This window comes from Alosa pseudoharengus, unplaced genomic scaffold (assembly GCF_046254945.1).
Source record: "Alosa pseudoharengus isolate Yale_2024_CS ecotype anadromous, Long Island Sound unplaced genomic scaffold, YU_APseudo_1.1 YU_APseudo_1.1_scf_4, whole genome shotgun sequence".
NCBI classification, from domain to species: domain Eukaryota; kingdom Metazoa; phylum Chordata; class Actinopteri; order Clupeiformes; family Clupeidae; genus Alosa; species Alosa pseudoharengus.
Window position 1 is genome coordinate 22,967,575 of NW_027468774.1, and position 21,637 is coordinate 22,989,211.

Genomic DNA, 21,637 nt, shown 5'->3' on the forward strand with positions numbered 1-21,637 from the left:
ATGTAGTGAGCAATATGATTTGTTTTTGAACCTCTTCCTCATCTCCTCTGGCTTTTGCAGACTGTCCTGTAACATCTGTGCCAGAGCGCAGCCATTCCACTACCAGGCCAGAGGTCATCGCCAGCGGCCATGTTGAGCCCCTGTGCTCTGCTGCTGTCCCATCTGTTGGAGCGGGCAGTGAGGTGTGGGCCCCGCTTGCCCACTGGCCTTGTTGCCAACGTGCTGACAGGAGCCTCTCCGTGTTTTACACTGATCCGTCCTTGCTCCCATCCAATCAGCACATACAGACAAACACACACACACACATACACACCAACCTATGCCCACACAGACACACACAGTCACACACTACTCTTGTAATAGATATTGGCACGCAGGCTTCAGATAAGGCTAATCAACACCTTAACTGGATTGGTCCTGTCATAGCGAGAGTGTTTTATCCTTATTACTTTCAATTTGCACACAGACTGGTGAGGATTGACGCCCTCCCTCCCTCCCTCCCTGTGGTGGTTCCTCAGTGTCGGAGATGAGGAGTGACAGAGAGAGAAGTGACTGCTACCTGACTCCTCTGTGATTCTGACAAGCCTCGCTGCTGTGTCTCTCAATGTCAAACGGACAAAGCGCTGTGTGTACTTGAAGTCAAATGCAGGTCTCTTAAAGTGTTTCAATTTTCTCTTTCAGTTCAGTGTGGACAAAGCAGGGGGATGTGGGCCCATTCTTTGAGTTCAGAGTTCAGCGTTCTCTGGACTCAAAAGCCAACATTTATTTTCCAAGCGCCACTTTCAATGCTAAAGCGAGAAATTAAATAATAAAAAAGACTGTTTTCATTTTGCTGTCACAATATTAAAACAATGAATAATTCATGCGTGTTATTAATGAACTTCTGGAGCGTTCTAACGTGATGTGGACACTGACAGAACCCTCTAAAATAAATAATGCAAAAGATACGCTGTGAATTAGCATGTGAGTGTGTGTGAGGGTGCCGTGTGTATGTGTTTGTGTGTGTCTGTGGAACTTTTCCAATATTATATGGATGTACTGTGTATGATCCATGATTCTTATAACTCCACATATAAACCAGCAACCACACGTGCACAAACGCACACACACACACACACACACATTATTTCTAATCAGTTGAATCATGCTATAACCACAAGCAGCCTGACAGTGTCCCATTTTGGTCTATCAAAGTGTTTGAACGAGTGCAACTGAGCAACTGAGTCAGCCAAGGACAAAATGGATCACCACTTTTCCATCCGGTTCTTCCCCCCGACAACAACATTTCAAGAGCAATCATCAATGAAACTTTTCCCTACTCCTGATGAATCACCCGGACGTGGTTTGAAGGAGAACCTCACATATATCCTCCTACTCTGTGGGATATGGGAGGTGGGGAAAAAAAGAACAAAAAGCACTGGGAAGAGAAAAGTGCACATTATCATTGAAGCTAGGCCCACGTGGTCTGGTGCTGGAGAGGTATGCTAGCCACGTCACCTCCTCCAGATGTTAATGTGACGAGCGCGATATGCAGATAAGGTAAAGAAGGCAGGGAGAATCATATTTTCTATTGGAGATAAAGGCTGGCTGGGATTAGAGGGCTATGCATTAATGCATGGGCAGCCTCCCTCGTATTGTACTTCCTTCACACACACACACACACACACACACACACACACACACACACACACACACACACATACACACACACCTTCCTGTTGTGTGAATCATAATGCAGCAAACCATCAAAATTCAGAGTCATACACATGTACTTGCCTACATATATTACAAATATAGGCCACACACACACACACACACACACACACATATAAAACGGATGTCCTATCTCTCTCTCACTCACACACACACACACACACACACACACACATACTACACACACAACTCTCTGATCTATGGCCGAGCCATGAAATCTGTACACAAACACACAACAAACATCACTGATATGAATTATTCAGAGAAGTGGGCATAAGCTTTGGGCAACAGAGACTAATCCTGGTAAATTTTAGAAGGTCAGCACCCACTTCATTTGTTAGTAAAACACAGAGCCAAAAGAAAATGTAAATATAGGATATAATACATGACACATGAAGTTAAATTAGAAGAATTACAGTAAAGACCCACTGGCTGTTATCTCATGTTCTTGCACATTCGTGAAGTGCCTATCATTTCAGTGCAGTGAACCTCATTAGGGAAGTAAGACCTGAGCGTAAATGTTTTAGCGTTCATATCACAGATTAGAGCTAGGCTTGTCAAAGGAATCAAAGACATCTCGGAGAGAATAGTCTCACGAGGTTCACCTCTCTCTTTCACTCTCTCTCTCTCTCTTTCTCTCTCTCTCTTTCTCTCACAGTGAGCTTCTGTGTAAACTCACTCTAAGGCAGCATTCAGTCTCTTTTTCAGGTCTTCTTTTTCTTGCACGCACGCACGCACACACACACACACACACACACACACACACACAAAAGCTAGTTAGAGTCGGAGTTCTGGGGCAGAAAAAACCTTCCACACTGACCACAGCGTGCCTACTTCTTTTCATCCACTCATTTTTTCTTCCTGTCACAATTGCGCCTCATGTCATTAAGATATAAAAAAAGCACGAAACCTTCGGGCTGAGGAACAACAAAAACTGGCCATTACCCATGCAACAGGGCATGATGGAGGATAGAAAGGAGCATGGGGCTCAGGATAGAAGACAGACACGGAGAGTTCAGGCTTTTTCTGTAAACTCTTACCTGGAATAACCCTTTTGAAAGGTGCCGTGGGCTTAGAAACAGGAGATTTGTATTGGGCAATAGTAAAAAGACATGCACACACATGCAGGCACAAGTTGGTGCAGGACAGAAATATCAGTGACACAAATGGAAAAATATAGTCTGCAAACTAAATGCTGCTCCTAAACTCAAGGTTTTTTTCACAGCCACATTTATTTTGCTAAATTGCGTGGTTACAATGGCTTCTGATTAGGCTGATAAGCCAATCATTCCTATAGTGGCATGCGCAAAATAGACGTCAGGCTTGCTGCTATGTTTCCTTGGGAGCACTGCTTGATGTTTACACTGCTCTTTCCACACACCGCCTACGGCTTAAAGGGTAATAATGCAGCAGCAGGGCTTATGGCCAAAGCAACAAAGAACCATGGCTGTGGTTGAAGCAACAATGGGTATCTGTGAAAGTCATCTTCACTCTCGCTTTCTCACTTGGGACTCTCTCGTGCATTCTCACAGCAGGACGTAATGCTAGACTGCCTCCAAGAAAAAAAGCATGGAGGGGAAAAGGAGGGGTGACAAGGTCAGACCGTCCTTCCACAGGAGCGGGTGGAGAGGAGGGTGAAGAATCCCATTTCCACAGGAAACAAACACAAGGAGAGAGCAAGTCATGAAATAGTAACCGAAGTCAAGCACATTAATAGATTCCACAGGGGGTGTGGGTGTCATTGAATGGAAGAAGAAAAAGGGAGGAAATGGCAGCAGTTGTTACGTCTTGAGTTTTCATTTTTGGGTGATACATATTTTTGTGTTTGAGGATAAGAACATAATACACTTTGTCAAATAGCCAATGAATATAGAGAATTCAAATTCTGCTCAGCACTGGTACTGGTACCACATTCTTAGAATGTGTCCGCTAAAATCCCTCTCAGTATATCTGTAGACAATCTAAAGTTATCAAATTAGTCCTCAGCATATCTTGTAACTCCTCCCTGGACAATTGCACATAGTTTCCACCTGGAGCAGGAGGGGGGAGATTCACGTCCCTTTCATGCTAAATAATCCTCTCCTGTGAAGGTAAACCCGCTGACAGAAAAATCCCCCGAGGGCTGCTGAAAAAAGCCAGCGAGACCCTAGATCAATGCCATGCTTGTCGAGGAGATTAATGGACGGGATTCTCCCTCTCCATATACTGGGTGGCGGCGGCCTGCTCCGCCTGTCAAATAAATCTGTGGCAGCCCACTGTCGCTAAATCTCCACATCCAACCTGCCCAATCTATTACCATGGCGATGGATGGACATGAGGGTGTGGGCCAGAAGGGTACCCGACCCGTGCTATATTTTCAGTGGAGAATCCTCAGCCAGTTGTTGGTCTATCTATCTATCTATCTATCTATCTATCTATCTATCTATCTATCTATCTATCTATCTATCTCTCTCATATATATATATATATATATAGCACTGGTAGAGATGTATATTTGATGTATGCATGCAGAGATGCTGAAGTTATCTATTCTACACAATGCACTGTAGTCCCCACACTGTATGCGGGGCAGAACACACAAGCCTCTGTAATCTGTGGCGAGAGTCAGATTATTAATGGCAAACATGGCGCCTTGTCCCCGAAGCATGTTTTCATTTAAAGGATCCTGGTGCCTGGATCCTGCCATGACAGTTTGTCAGTCAGAACCAGCATGACTGGAGCGAGCTAGAACCTCATCTGCCACCATCAATTAACGCAGCGCAGCAGGCGACTTCATCTCCTCGCGGCTCGGCCGACGTGCCAGAGCCATCCATCAGCCACCGGTGAAATATGGACACTTTTGTCTACTTGTTTTCTGGGTGCAGACCGAAATGAGATATGGCTGTGATTGATGCCTGCCCCATATAGGTATATATATATAGGCAGTACTCCGAAGGAGAAAATAAAAAATATATATATTATTTTTTGCAGGTGGAGGGTTTCTGTAATTTGCATGGGTGAGTTCTAGTGTCTGCAAGATAACATTTGGAGTAAAAATCAAGGCTGTCAAGTGGCAACAACCACTTCTAATGTGTGGTTTGAGGGCTAGTTTGATTTAATGTGCGTGACTATGGGCGCTGTCTTGTAATCAGTTGTTTAGACATGCACAGGCTTCTCCACAGAGGCAATGTGGGTCTCCTGTGCATTAAATTAGGCTAATGACAGGATAGCAGCTAAACCGTGCTCATCAGCATTGGTTCACATTGGCAGAAACAGAAACAGGAAGTCATCTTCAGGGTAGCATTTTTTCATTCTGTGAGATAAAACTCCACTTACCTTCTAGGTGCAGATATCGTTGTTTTCCTAACATAAACATAACATTGTGCATGCTACTATATCATGTGTTATCACAACGAAATACATAAAAGTACACACAGATTCACATATACATGGACAGACACAGAGCAGACAGTAATAGCATGAGCAGTATCTGAATATGCAGCACCTTTTTTTCTGTAAATCTGATACATTTTGGGAGAGCAGCGCCTGACAACCATCTCCAAGTTTGCTCGACTTATACAGCATACCAATGCATTCACTTACAGAAACATGAAATGGTTTGAGTATTGCCTGCAGGAAATTATGGTGATTATTCATAGTCTATGCTGGCTTTGCTGCTACATCTTGGACTGGGAAGCGTAGGCCAATGGCACGCTTGTTTGCGGATCCCTGCCTCATGACATGCATCTTTTGTGACACACAGAATACGTCAGCGGGAAGCAGTGGACACGGTGGACAGGGACACAGACACGTTTCTGTACGTACTGTAGGAGAGGGGAACGTCCAGATTATCCCTCCAGGATATCCCTAACTCGTCAACTGAATGCTGGGCTGCAAAGACACAAGAACAGCCCTCAGATAAGCCACGGAGAGATACTATAAAACAGGGGCCACTACGGGGCAAGGATCTTACCAGCACAATGTTCTGGTTTCTGACACTGATGTTTTAGCACAGCTTTTACACTGGTCAGGTCAGGTCCAAAGACATGTGCCATTCAGGAGAACTAATCATACATCATACAGTACATGCACATAATAAAATGGTATGATCATTATGCAGGACATTTGGCATTTATAGGTGTGTTTTGTTCACGGGTATTTTTATATTCTCAGCTAGTGGGAGGTGAAATCTTGCACAAAGAAAACAGGAGCAGTGAGACTTGGGCACTGTCAAGGTCACTGTGAAATTTGTGAAAAGTAATATGTCATGCTGGAAACAAAATCAACATTAAAGTATGCAGTTCTGGTAGTGACACATATAGGGGAAATATATTCTATATACCTTAAAAAATATTTTCATAAGCTGTGAAACTATAAAATCCAACTTCAAGAACAATGACACAAGCAGCAATGACACATTTCCCTCCATCTTTTTGTACTAATCCCTTTGTACACACGCATACACTCTTTCAGAAAGACACACACACACACACACACACACACAAACATGCATGCATACTTATCTTACATGGAAATGACAGAGCAAAAACGAGGGGATGATTATGTCGTGCATCATCCACTGTGTGCTGCGCCATTATTCAAATCCTTCATGAATTGGCCACAGCACACAATGGAAACAAAAGGGGCAAATCACTCCCACATTCACCGTGTCACAAAAGCAGAACACTCAGTGGCATCGTTTCTTTGCCAATTAGCTGCGAGGAAACACTATTGTTGCCGAGTGCTGCCAAACATTCTCTACCATTCAGTCACCCCTACACTGCACTCTATCAGAACAGAAACATGGAGGTGAGTCCCAGATAACAGGCATACGCACACACACGCACACACACACACACACACACACACACACACACACACACACACACACACACACACACACACACACACACACACACACACACACACACACACACACACACACACACACACACACACACACACACACACACACACACACACACTCTTTCTGTGTCTCTTTCTCTCTCTTTCTTTCTGTATGTCATAGTCAAACAGCATCTCTCTGGACCATGAGATCTATACTGCACATCCATGGTGCCTTATGTCTATCTTATATGTCCTGCTGAGGTCAGGCTATCATTCACCAGGCGGTTAGTGTACAGAGGAAATCACATGAGGGGGCTGTGCAGTGTTGGCACCTTAAACATGCTGGAGGCTTACTGAAAAGGTCAGGGGAAATGTTATGTTCTACTGTTTTTTTTTTAATAATTTTTTTTTTTAAGACAACTAGACTTAAAAAGTTTCCTTTTAAAACATGTGACAATTCTTCACTGTGGTGTTTTCATAGGTCAACTTGACAATCACTGGAAGCAACTGATTTCACCACGGTGTCCTATGACATTTCACATTAGCACAGACAGCTGGGTGGCAGAGTCCAGATGCTCACACTGACTAGGGAGACCTAAAACCTTCAGTAGGCTTGCAGAGATTTGTGTCGGGTGCGGTGGGGGGTTGGCGCGTACCTTTGAGATGCCCTCGTCCAAGAGTCACAAACCCAGAGGAGATGAAGTTGTGGGGATCTTGGCTGGCTTGGCGGAGGAACTCTTTCCCATAGTGGCCTGTGTGAGAGAGCAGAATAAGAATTTAAAGGCACAGAAAATGGAGCTATCCATCCTGACTGCTGCTATTTTACCATTCAAATCTACAAGAAGCTCTCGGCATGAGAACTCTGGTTGAGTACAGGAAATCAAAACTTTGAACTCAAACATAAACATACACACTACATGAATCAGTCACAGTGTGCCAGTGGGTACCAACTCAACATCTTCTCAGGGATCCGATATTCCTGCCTAACCTTCCCCTAAGCCTTAATCTACATCCACATTCACTTCTCTACCCCCTCCGAACACAAACAAACAAACAAATAAACAAAATACACCACTGAAAAGAAGATCTCATACTGTGAATCAAAATGGTTCTTGATTCGTCCCACAGCAAGCCTGTCACATTGTCCCCCCACCCCTGTTCACATCCAGAACATCTCTCTTCACGCTGCAGCGGCTTTTATCTCCCTGTGTGAGGCTGCCTGCGTGCCGCCGGTCCCACCAGGTACGGCTCGGGCGGGCGGGGTGTTGGGTCGCACCGATGCTCTCCAGCCACTCTGGGGACCCAGGGATGGAGGGAGGGGGCAGGAGGGGGAGAGAGAGAGGGCAGCAATGTTGCCGAGGGTTTCACATGAAGAATTTATGAACTGGACAAAGTCACTTGTCCTGGGGATGGGAGGGGGGTTCATAGACACATTTGCACACTCAACCCCTGGATTGGCCTATGTGTGATGTGTGTGTGTGCGTGTGTGTGTGTGTGCGTCCGTGCGAGCGTGCGCGTGTGTGTGTGTGTGTTTGTAGGGGATTGGGGACGTTTTCACTTCTCATTTTGCAGGGTCACGAGCCAAGGCCTATTTCAAAGCCTTACAAAAGAGGGTAGAGAACTAATTGGATGGTAATGCATGTCTTGGTAGAGAACTAATTGGATGGTAATGCATGTCTTGGAAGTGGCCAAATGACCCCAAAGGCCAATGAATAACTTATCTTTCAGAAACTCACATGCAGGAGCAAAACCTGTGTGTTATGTGTTCACTTTGATTCTCCTGCCAGCAACGTCTAAAGTTGAAGAGGACTTGATTTTTCCCCATAAAGTGCATAAAGGCAAAAAGGCACTAAGCTTTACGTCACTTTCAATAGACGTGTCTCCCCTGAGGAACAAATGAATAAATGCACCCATACATTACTCGTGACAGTGTTGATGTGCTCTGTACATTACAGAGCTGATGGATCTGCCCATGTTGGGTTCTGCCGTCAAAACGTAAAGCAGGAGTTCAATTACAGCTGCGACATTAGGATGAATGCGCTGTACAGTCTCATTCATATTTTATACCAGGAGACAAATGCCTTTTAGAGTCGGCGTGCATATAAAGTGATGTGATGTAGCGTAGCGCAGTTAGCAGATTGCCACTGTGTGCAGCCTGTCACAGTGAGTAAAGGAGACGCACAATGAAGCCGGGTGCACTGTTGGCCCACACTCTGCCATCCACTGTGCACTCTGCTAAATCACACAGCCACCCCCCAGACACCAGGAGGACAGGATCAAAGCCTCCAGTGACAGACAGACTGGCATAAAGCGAATAGGAGAGAGGGAGAGGAACATAGACAGAGAGAGAGAGAGAGAGAGAGAGAGAGATTGACTCTGTAGGGGTCTTTGAGTAAGAGTTTTGACAAGAATATATTATTAATTTCTAAAATACTTCTGTAAATAACTGCCTTTGAACTTTGAAAACCATACACAACAAGAATAATAGAGTTGTGCTTGCCTCTGCAGTCACTCCTGACAAACTGGCTACCTCTCATCTACCATCTCCAAATTCCTGCACCGGTACGAGTCTCTCAGTCATGAGCTCCACAGCTCATAACCACTTTCCTCACTCCCCCCTCTGCTCCTCAGAGAACCCTCTCTTCAAAGTGTGTGTCTCAGTCAGCCAGACCTCGGGGCCGCCCAAGCCAGAGATCGTAGCTCAGTTCTAATTCTCCTAATAAGAATGGGCACACGGGACCATCAGCGAGGTCTTCATTATGCCTCCATCCCGCCTGACACACACACACACACACACACACACACACACACACACACACACACACACGCACGCACGCATACACACACACACACACACACACACACACACACACACACACACTACACAGACACTGTGCAGTGTGCACACACACACAGAGACACATTCAATCCCTCATTCTCTCTCTCTCACATACACGCACTTACTAATATTTATACCCCACCCCCCACCCCACCCCCCACACACACACACACATTATACCATACTCTGGCCCTCCCATGTGACTTTGGGAGCGACCATTGTGGAGCCGGTAAATATTTAATAGGTGCACAGGATTAGTCTGTGGCTCTGGCACAAGTGTTATTCAACTTTAAAAGGAATATATGGAAGCTGTATAGATTAATTACATTAGCGTACTGTAGTTCATCCTACATACAGTCTAATGCAGTGTGCTGAAAAGCTCTTTGCAAAAGCCATTGGTCTGAATACTTAAATCGACAGACTGTTCAGCACCTTGTTTTAGCTGGCGCCATTGACCTCACTTTAAGATAATACCAGTATATGTGAATAATCCTAAATCTTCGCATAAGAATGGTACATTAATATCACCCTGTTACACTTAATATGACTCGCATTGTGTAAATCCATATTATTCCAGTTGGGAAAAAACTGATACTTGGCTTGAGCCAAGCTTCATCTTTTTTTCTCCTATAGCTCAAGCTCATTGACTTCCACTTCACTCCAGACTCTCGGAGGTGATTATGGTTTGAGACAATCACTTCAGCCGCGAGGTGTAGCTTCTGCTTGCTGAAGAAATGGGATTTTTTTTCTTTCAATCACGACAAGGCAGACAAAGGAGGACATTAGACAGGGACTAAAGGGACTGCACCCCCCCCCACCCCCCCAATCCCATTTACGGGAGCAGAGTGATTCCAAACAAAATGTTCATGTTCAGACCACGGGCTACCTCTGTCAAAGACACCCGAGGCTAATCTCTGATGGTGTCTAGTCATCCTGAGCGGTCATGTTAGGGCAGCCGATGCTACGCAACAGCTGATCAAAGTGATGAAAAGAGAAGTCTCCAGAGGACATGCACTGTAAGCCAGCAAGATGGATGTCACCAGAGCACCTCATGGGATCGCATCAGCAGAGCTATTACCAACGCACCAACCACCTCCTCCTCCCCACCTCCAGCATGCCTGCTCTCCACAACTTTCTTTTTTTTTTTTGCTTCCCCCTCTTATAGGCACTTCTTCTTCCCCTTGAGGGCCTGTCCCCTGCCTGCCCGCTGCCTGCCCCCTGCCTGCCCCAGTGAAAGGAGACGTAATTTGAGATGCACAAATCAGCGTCACACAGAGTAGCCCTGCGGGCTCAAACCGTCATCCTCCCTCTCCCCCTGGCGCTGCCAATCCAGCCGACAGTGCAAACCAGCGGCAGACATCTTTTGCCCGTCTTACATCGATTGGGGTGGAGTGAGTGTGTGTGTATGGGGGGGGGGGGGGGGGTGGACAGCATAGTATTACCCCCCCCCCCCCCCACCCCCTCACCTCTCCCCTTCGTGGAGCAGGGTGGAGAAGTCTGGTGCTGTGACACGAGACTGAAACGTAATGCTGAGGAATCTGGGACAGCAGAGTAGGGCACTTAGCAGGCAGCGCTGCTCGGATCATCCCCAGGAGCGAGGATCTGGAGGCCGGATAAAAAGCAGAGGGCGGGAGAGGGGTGGGAGGGTGGGAGGTTAGGGTAGGGTTGGGGGGGGGGGGGGGTATGTGGTGGGGGGCGGGGGCATGGCGCCCAACGGTGGAATTATGTCTCCGGACAGGACTAGTGTGTGTGCCATAAAGTGATGCCGCACACACACACGAGGGATGGGCATGATGTAGGCGCAGTGTGTGTGTGTGTGTGTGTGTGTGTGTGTGTGTGTGTGTGTGTGTGTGTGTGTGTGTGTGGCTGATGTGATCTTGGCATTCGCAAATGACCTTTGATATCTAATAAGAGATTAATGATACAGAGATTAAAAATGGCCTTTACTTGATTTATTTGATTCTTGGGTTATCCCTCTTCCTTATTTCCTTCTCAAACTCCCTCTCACTCTCATTCTCTCAGTATTTCTCTCTCTCTCTCTCTAACCATCCATATCTCTTTCGTTCTCCCTTCCTTAATAAACGAGCCCTCTGCTGGCGTTTATTAAAAGCAGGAGGATGATCAGAGGCACTTTGGGCTGTATCAGAGGCCACTCATCAGAGGCCATCTGTAAAGTTTAAGAGAAACCACTCGGGCCTCTGCTCCACTTTTGCTCTGCATGGTATCTATTCCTGCCGTCCAATCAGTGGGAGGCAGCCGAGCGAAGAGAGGAAGCTTTTGCAGGTCATCATGCTGAAATCAAACGAGGACCTCGGAGCCAGTGAGCAACGTGTTTTAATGTACACTCAGCTAGCAGATGCAACAGTGCAGAACAGAACTTCAACCGTGTTCAGCAAAGCCTGGACTGCAACACTACATGCTCCTGCACTCAGTGTCCCTTTAAAAAGTCTCTCAAGGTCTCAAGGTCACAGAAGGGCATTCAGACACTGACAACCAACACCTTGTCTGCTGACAGGACAAATGAAAGTGGAAAAGCTGAGTGGCTGGTGTGGCTGGGATACAAGAATCCGAAACAAAAGGTACTGTTAAGTGTAGCCTAACTGCAAAATGCTTTTGAACCACGCGTACCCTTGTGTACTCACTGCCCGTCTACAGACAAACAACAGCACAGAGAAACCAGGTCTGACGAGAGCTAGGGGACTTGGAGGCCTGAGATTGAGCATGGGATGGTGTATTTGCTCACATCCACATCTCACAGAGGCTGTCTGTTATTTCCATCTGAACTGACTCCAATTCTGCATGTCCACTTACACGCTGGACATTTATTACATGCTCCGTTGCCATAGCAAGCGTTTGTTATCTGTGTATCACTGCCTGATGTCATCAACAATCCAAACGCTTCCTCTCTACTGTGTCCAGGAGCTCACATCACCGGTGTGAAGACTTCCACATCCTGCTGAACAAATCTGATCACCTGTGAACAGACATGATGGCCTCCACTCGAAAGCCCTGAAAGAGGGATTGACCTACCGTGATTGGGCTTGGCGTGGACCGGCGTGTAGTGATTCTTTAATGTCCGCACAGGCGTGTTCTCCTGGGGCGAGCTGTCAATCGCAATGTTTTCGTGCTCATACTGTTGGGAGGGAACAGCGCCTTGCTGCCTCATGATGTCCGCAAGCGCTCTGGAAACAACAACAAAAAAGTAAGAACAAGAAGTTAGACAATTCCAAGCAAGTCATTGCATTCCAATCAAAGCCTTCTGTTTAATTGCAACTAGTACACATTGTTTTCACCTTCAAGCCGCTGAAGGTCCACCTAATTTATTTAGTTACAGTGCCAATATCATTTACTTCCTCCTTGGTGGAGTGTGCACCTTCCACACATAGTGGTAATGTGGTGGACTTGGGTGTGGAGGCATTCAAGTTACAGATGGATGCTAGCTTTGGGCAGAGTACAGTCGATTGCATGTATTATCATTGTGCCCTTTCTACCTATTCTCTAATGGGAATAGAATACTGTGCACTCAACAAAGAGTTTCCTTCTGAGTACATTTGTCCCCACTATTCTCTCCTTTTTCAGAGCAAGCGATTTTAATTTGAAACATGCCGCGAGCCGATGCCATGGGTGGACGACGCCACCTCGGAGAAAACAACAAGTGTCAACTGGCACCTTAAATGTGTCAGTGTCAACCTGCTCAAACACATCACGAGGCCCCCCATCACTCCAGAACCGCCTGTGACTTTGGGAAAATGTATTAATAGCCTCTCCCTTCCAGGATGAGGCCTTTTTTTAACGTATCAGCTTCACAGACAGAGGCGACCTGATTTCCAGTGCCCCAGTTGGCTGCTGCGTCGTGCAGAGCGAGGGCTTGAGAACATCCAGATCTCAGCAGCGAGGAAGCTGCAGGCCCATGGAAAATGCCATGGAGTTCAGAGCCTGTTGATGTTTGACAGGGTTGAAAGTAGGCCGTTCTGGACTGCCACCGCCAGTGTGTTTTATAGTCTGTTCTAAATCTCTAAACATTGTGGTCAAGTAAAAGTCTAAAGATGGGCTTCAAAATCGTGGAGGTTGGGATCCATGCTGAATCCAGGAAGCTGAAGAACCATGGCAACAAGTTTTGTTGACTGTGCTGTTTTTCTGAGTTTCTGGGAGCGACACCAACTGTTTTACAAAGCAATAGTGACCTGCCAATCAAAGGCATTTGTAAAACACGTTTTTGACAAGCCATAATTAACCTAAACTGTGATGATATAATGATGTGATTGTCACTATTGCACAGTGCGACAGTAACAGAGAGACAGCTCTCTAGCTTTACAACCTAGGCAGGTTTGATTTGTCTTTGCAGATGTTTTTAAAAAAATATTTTTACAGCAAAATAGCAGGTTTGTAAATAAAGAAGTCATTGTTTCAAAAAACATTCTGTTCAGCTTTCAGCACAATGATGTCACATGCACACTCTCATTTCTTCCATTTTGCATGACTTTTCACTGTCACTATGACCATGAACATTGGAAATACCCTTCAAACCACCAAAGCCTTTAACTTTAACCAGGGACTGCAGATGGAAATGAGCTTTTAGCTAAACCTGGTACAAGCATCTCTTCTCTTTATGTGATTAATGTATTTTGGTCCCTGAAAGAAATAAACTAAAACAAATTAGAATGAGAATGTATTCCAGCATTGCCCATCTTTTCTTTTTTAACTAACTAGAGTTAGAAGTTGCTAGTTACTGTGATGTGTCGAATTTATTCAGTTAAGTAGGCCTACTGGTAGTGAAATACATGTATGTTTCAATATTCATTACCATCAATGAAAATGGAAAACTATCAGACATCAACCAGCGTGCGACTGAAGTGTTCCTTTTGCCGAGCATATGCTACAACAATTAGCTTCCACTATAATCAGTGAAACAGACTACACCAGATGTGATAGTGACATGCACATTTGAAAAAATTAGACAGGTCTAAAACTTTTTACGCTCTGCAAATTGTTTGCTCCATGAACGGAACACTTTAGTTGCACATCCGCTTGCTTGTTCCACGCTGACAATTTTGTCAGCAGTGGTGGCAGGAATAAAATAAACAAACACTTCAGGTGAACAACTAAATGCATGAAGCATGGAAGAATACAACATGACACAAAGAGTCTATGCAAGCTGGTGAATATTTAGGATTAATCATCCATGACATCTCAAAGAGCCACAAGACTTCAGCAAAATTCTTGGCAAATATCCTGCCAACTAGCCAACTTCACAGTAATCCGTATCAGCTTAAACTACCTTGGGAACTCAAAGCCAACCACACATTTTGTACATTCATACAAGAAACATTGCCAAAATAACCATGTAACACAAAACATTTAGCTATTCTTACTTATGATGCATTCACTCAATACAATAGTGCTTTAGTTGAAGGCTGCAATTGCCCCAGTAGTTAATGCAATTGCCCCAGTAGTTAATTCAATTGCCCCAGTAGTTCATGCAAAACTGAAATAACATTTAACTTGTCCCTCCATGCTGTGTTCCAGCTCACTTTCACTTCCACTTTCAGCATAACACTAGTAAATCAGCATCAGGGAAGTGAATGGGTGGTTAAACAGACCGTTGGCACACAGGGACTCAAAACTGTGAGTTCAGCCACTGACTACAGTAGAGAGACCTTAATCTCAATAAACATATGTGATGCAGGATGCACAGTGTCGTGAGCAGAAACTGGTATGCTGTCAAGAGGCAAAATAAGCTGGGTCTGTGTGTGTGTGTTCTCAGGTAGCTAGTTGACATTACTGCAACTCCCACAGAATGACCCTGATCGTCTGTGTCCTGACCCTCTGTCACAATCCAATAGAGATGTGGTCTGGTGAATTCACTTTTCTGGTGCTCCAGAGGTGCCCTTTTGTGCATAACAACATTCTGGAAGGCCTCAAATCCTCTTTGGACTGCATCAGAGCCTTGGTGGACAGGAGAAAGGATCAATACAGACATCTCAAATCACAGACTGTGGCTTTCTACTCTCCAGGTTCCTCGTGCTCCACTGAAGGTCAAGGTTAGTCGGCTTACTCTGCTCCAAGCCCTCGCTTCCTTCCCTTCCCCTCCCTTCACGCCGTGCGGTTGCTGCCATTTCAAGATGCACCAGTGCACCACCCCACCACCACACCCCACCACTATCCCCCTTTCCTGTTTTCGGTTGCATGCTGTTTCCAACTGTAACGCTAATCTCATGTTCCACTGCAGCTCGATTCGCATGCTTGTCGGTTCCAGTGTCAAAAAAAAGAAAGAACTACAAAAATAAAAAATAAAACGAGCTTGAAAGGCAGACACCAGCCGAGTTCGCTTTGATGGAGCCGAACTGCGATGGCTGAGACGAACACTTAAGCGAAGTGAAAGCCACAAGATGGCCATGCTTAGGCATGTCTTTCTCCTGTACTTCTCGCTGTCTCGTTGCATGCATCTCTCACTTCCCCTCTACCATGGTATTGTTTGTGAGACGAGATGTGGTGGCATTAAGCAGCCGGGGTTCAAAGAGTTTCCCCCTGGCGAGGATGCTGAGAAGTCACAGAGCCAGGGGTGTGAAAAAACACGACACACAGAGGCTTAGAGGAGAGAGAGAGAGAGAGGCAAACAACTTAGAGAAGTTTAGAAAACAACTTCTGATGTTTGGCTGCGTGCATCTGTGGCTGCAGGCGAAAGCTGAATGAGGTTGTTGAAGAGGTTGCTTTGGGGACAGCACGTGTGAGCAAAAGTGGCACTCTCACTCATTGCTGCCAGTCTGTCACTACTTTCTGTTCAGTTTTCCAAATTATTATGACCGCCGCGCAGCAAAGCGGCGGTCATATAGGTTTAGTCAGAATTTTTTTTTTCTTTTTTTTTTTCTTTTTCGCATGCCCAAATTTCCGTCAATGAGTCCCGGGACGCTGAAAGACCGGGGTACACGAAACTTGGTGGGCATGTAACCCCACATGAATAGCATGGAACCATCGTTTTTCGTTTTGATCTGTAGCCCCCCCGCTGGACTGGACCCCCCGAAAGGAGGGTAGGGCAGACACAGTTTTCTGTGAATATCTCGAAAACCGTAGGGTTTAGGAGGACCATTTTTTTTTGTATGTTGATCTCAAGGGGCCATGTCAACCCATTCCATAATCACTCATTTCATGTATAGCGCCACCAAGTTAAACACAAAAAAGTAAAAATGAGGTGTTGTAATTGAAGGTATCTGTGACCTAACATAGTCAAAACTGCACGAAATTGGAAGTGTAGGATCATTATGACACCCTCTGTATGCACGCCAAATTTTGTGGAATTCTGTTGATGGGGGGCCACACAATAAATTAATTTATGTTACTATACACCAACTGGCCTGTAGGTGGCCGGAGACAGTTTTCTGTGAATATCTCGAGAACCGTAGGGCCTAGGAGGTCCACCTTTTTTATGTATGTTGGTCTTAAGGGGGCATGTCAACCCATCCCATTACCACTTCTTTCATGTATAGCGCCACCTAGTTAAAAATTAAAAAGCAAAAAATTAGGTGTTTTCATCACAATATCTCTGGCTGACAAGGTCAAAACTGCACGAAATTAAAAGTGTAGGATCATTATGACACCCTCCGAATGCATGCCAAGTTTTGTGTACTTTCGTTCATGGGGGGCCTTACAATAAAATAATTTATGTGTACATTTAGTGACGTACACCAACAAGGATTCCCGGGACACTGAAAGACCGGGGTGGTGGGCATGTACCCCCACATGGATAGCATGGAACCGTCATTTTTCGTTTTGATCTGTAGCCCCCCCGCTGGACTGGACCCCCCGAAAGGAGGGTAGGGCAGACACAGTTCTCTGTGAATATCTTGAGAACCGTAGGGCCTAGGATGACCATTTTTGCCTCCAGGGGTCATGTTAACCCATTTCATGTGCACACATGTGCACAAACAGATACACACACACACACACATACATTCACAGTAATCATACGTATGACACATACTCACACAGTAGACATATGTACGCTTGCATGCACAGGCAAATACGCAGGCACACACACAAGCACGCACACACACACACACACACACCCACACACACACACACTCACACACACACACACCCACACACATAACATAAACATACTGTAACACAAACAATCAAGAATTTCTCAGAATTATGAACAGGCAAGACGGAGGTGGGGTTGTATAAAATGAATTTTACATGTTTTGGTACTTGTTGTCTAGCAGATACCAGTGAGAATTGAGTGTGGATAATGCAATTTAGTGAGACAGTTAGAATCATATAGGCCTTTCAGCGTGATTTCTTTTTGTGGAAAAAATGTGCTGGACTGGGCGGCGGTCATATTTTGTACCGCTCTGCGGTACATCTAGTTGATTGAAATTTTGGTGGGCCAGAAGGGAAAAAAGATTAGCTTGTTTGTGTTTGCAAAATTTTTTTCTCCTTATTCAAAATAATAAGCTCTTTAGAAATAACTTCAGCAGTCAACCTAAATAAAATCTCTCATAACAGGGAGGACAACCTTTAAAGGCTTCACAAAATCTTCAATGAAACTATCCAATTTGATAAATCATGATTTACGTGACTTGGGAAACTAAGATTTTTCCAGTCTCCCAGGTTCCCTATCTACTGGTTGGTGCAGTGTAACACTATCCTGTTGCTTTCACATTCCAGCACACTATCAATATTTAAACAAAGACAAAACTTTACGCAGCTTCTCACAGCTGGATGCCTTGAAGAGCAAAGCCTTATGAGTCATCCCAGAGAACAGATATCTGATCAGTGATGAAAGGTGCCTGCAAAGAAGTTTCTCTGGGACACACTACCAGAAAACTCACTGTTATATCACTGTAGTCAAACAATCACCAACCACAACAAAGCCATGCTTCAATGATGTGTCTCTTTTAGCAGAGTGTCGATTAACCATGCCTGACCATTGAAGAAGTCTTAGTGCCATAGACCAGTGTTTTTCAACCACTGTGCCGGGGCACACTAGTGTGCCGTGAGAGATCATCAGGTGTGCCGCAGAAAATTACCCAAATGTCACTCACTGGTCCAGAAAAGCAACTGTTGCATCAAAGAATTTATAACCACATGCTCTCATTGATTGTATGATTGCACTGTTTGTGGTATGCAGGCATTGTACAACGGGGGCCCCATATCCAGTATTCACAGAATCATCACATATCCCGTTCATAACAACAATTAAATTAGATATAGTCACCTACAAATGAAACAGAGGGCGCTTGTTTTATTGAGCAGGTCTTGCATAGAAGCCATAATAAGGCCATATCTGTGTATTATTTTAAATTTTAGGCTATGGTATGTTTATTTTTTCTTCACACAGGATGTTAGTGTGCTGTGGGACATTTTAAGTGTCAAAAGTGTGCCGTGGCACAAAAAAGGTTGAAAAACACTGCCATAGACAAATGTGGGACTCAATCCCCCAAAGCTGTTTTTCTGAACTGAATTAGGCTTTTCTATGCATCCGATTGGTTCACACATACCATATGCTGACAGGCCACCTGTACTGTATATACCTGGGTAGGTCCCAGGCTGAGCTCATGCCTATTAGCAGTAGTGCAGAAAGCCCACACCACCTCCTTCCCTTAAGACTGCAGCAGTCTGTTTGCTTTCAGGTTACATTGTTCCAAATGACGTCCACTGAAGCAAAACATCCACTTTATCAACGGCTCTAGGGGTCTGAGATTAGGGAGGGGGTTATGGTGTTGCTAAGGCAAGTTGGAGGTTTGCCGGTCGGTTAAAGCCAACGCCTTTGCTGTCACAGCTTCTTCCACTGGGCCATAATAACCATTTGGGAACACACTTTTGGGTCGCTGGAAATCACATCAAGACGATCATGAGGTTTGAGCCCTTGTCTGAGGCTGTGCAAACATGGCACTGTCAATCACACAGCTGGTGGACAAAATGGGAACAGCATGGGTGTACACAGACATGGATCCTCATGGTGAGCCCAACTGATCACCAGTGCCTGAAACAGCTGTGTCGTCTTCACTGGTGCTCTCAGAGTGACACTGCGCGCCACACTACTTGCTCTAGCTACTGATGAACAAAAGGCCACTTTCACTCTCACAGCGCTGTTAATAAGACTAAAATCAACACATTCCACAAATTCACGCCAGAGGAAGTGTGTATATGAATATGAAGAGTTTGGTTCCAAAACGCTATATCCACCATTTTTCTATTTTGTTTTCCAAGTAATTTCAGTAACACTGTCCAAGTAAATTCAGTTAACTGCAATTTGATTGATATTACCTGAAATACACAGTTAAATAGCATGACTTTTTAATGTTTTTAAAAATAGAGCTATAGCAATTTGGAACCAAATGCTTCATAGAGAGAAAGAGAGAGAGAGAGAGAGAGAGAGAGGGAGGGAGGGAGAGAGAAAGAGAGAGAGGGAGGAAGAGAGAAGGAGAGAGAAAGAGAGAGAGGGAGGGAGAGAGAAAGTTCACCACAGCCTTTTGCTTAAACCAGAGGTTCTAAACCTTTTTGGGGCTAAGACACCAAAAGGCAAAAGTCAAGGCACACTGACTTATGGTTACTGGTTATAAATGATGTCACACACATTATTATAGACTATAACAGAGGTATTCATTTGTATGCCCATATTTTTTCTACGCAGAGAGTTCATGATCTGTGACATCACCACAGTGATAGGCATATGTTTGCATGATGTTGACTGAGCTTTTTAATTAAGAAGCTGTGTCATTGATGGATTTTAAAATCGCCCTATAGCCTATTTCAGAAGCCTGTATAAAAAGCCTGTATAACCACATTTCATAGCACACTACACAGGTTGAGAATCACTGGCTTAAACAATGAAGTGCTAAAAGTACACCTATGCGGTGACTGAGAAACTGAGATCCCCAGTTATGTTGCTCCATACATACTGTACCATCATCACACTAATCCCTATCAGCTACATTATAATATCTTATATGATGGGTCAGGAAGGTCACACAACTCTTTATTCCTATTCACCATATCAATGAATTGTGGGGCTGGTGGGCTATGGTGTTACGCAGCACCCTTAAAAGGTACATGTGTTGGTTGCTCTCTGGGAATGCTGATGTGACTCCCTCTCTAACACTGCAGCACTGGCAGGAGAGTTTGGTTGTGAAGGCAGTTTCTGAAGATATTTTCCCTCTATTAAAACAGTGTGTTCAGTACAGATGTTTTAATATACACTGAATGATTCTATTTGAGGAAAATTGAATTGAAATTCACCACATGTTAAATTTGTATAGGTTAGAACATGTGTTAACAAAAACACATGCATTATTACTGGGCTCAGTAGCCTAATCAGTAAAGTAAACAGGAAAAGTGAGAATAATACAACAATATGCATAATAAAATTATTATGATGAATTCATTATTATAATGCATTCATTTCAAACTTTCTGAACTTGCTCTTAAGCCAAAGTAAATGATAAACAGTAAATTATATATACGTCGTCTGTGTAGCCTACTCACCTGTGGACGTTCATTTCCTGAGGGGGGTTTATAACTTTGTCATATGCGATTTTTACAGAAACTCCTATTGCGATTATCAACGCTATTACGCCACATGTGACATAGACAGTAGTGTTTGTTTGATCCGTTTCAGGGTCGTATGTGTCTCCTGTAGGCGTGGGGGAGGGAGATGGAGTTTTGATCATCCAGTCTGGAGTCACGTAATTCCTGCATATTTTCTGATTTAAGCGCTTTGCTTTTTCGTTACAACAAAACCGCAGGTAACAGCTTCCGCAACAGTACCTATGATCTGTGTTGTTGCACTCGAATTCTTTATCATATTGTCCACTGACGTCGAAGTAACCCAGGCACATGTCATGATCACCGATCACCGAAGGCGACTGGAGCTGCGTTATCTTCTGTGGCATCTCAGTGGAAGCGACAGTACTGTTAACTTCTTTTGCCTTCGGTGTCCGCTTTGGGGCATTTTTACTCTTCTTGCCCGTGGCTGTGCTAAGTACATTCATAGGGTCCACATATATCAAAAGTAGCAGGAGGTGTTGTATCCCCATGTCTTGAGGTGGTGTGTCTTTATGGCTGCGTGTAATCTCTCTGTCCACTTTTACCGTACTTCCAGCTCTTCAAACTAAAGGGGACTCGCCTGTCACAGAGCTGGGTGAGCCACACAGCTGTCTGCGGGGGTACATGGCCGATGCCCTTCTCCTGCTGTCCGGCTTTAAGAGTGCCATGCTCCGACAGAGGGCTAGACGCCTCTTTTGTTCACCACTTCCC

The 21,637-nt window shown here is 44.8% G+C and overlaps 1 protein-coding gene across 1 annotated transcript in view; it reads right to left on the bottom strand.

The window, feature by feature from the left end:
- Positions 1–21,417, bottom strand: part of LOC143103060 (shisa family member 6) — a 50,915-nt gene extending 29,498 nt beyond the window's left edge. The window contains exons 1-4 of the mRNA XM_076266846.1: positions 20,867–21,417; positions 12,410–12,561; positions 7,197–7,292; positions 5,518–5,583 (exon numbers count right to left, since the gene is read on the bottom strand). Of these exons, the coding sequence (XP_076122961.1) occupies positions 5,518–5,583; positions 7,197–7,292; positions 12,410–12,561; positions 20,867–21,417 (865 nt within the window). The remainder of the gene's footprint in view (positions 1–5,517; positions 5,584–7,196; positions 7,293–12,409; positions 12,562–20,866) is intronic.
- Positions 21,418–21,637: the final 220 nt, after the last annotated feature.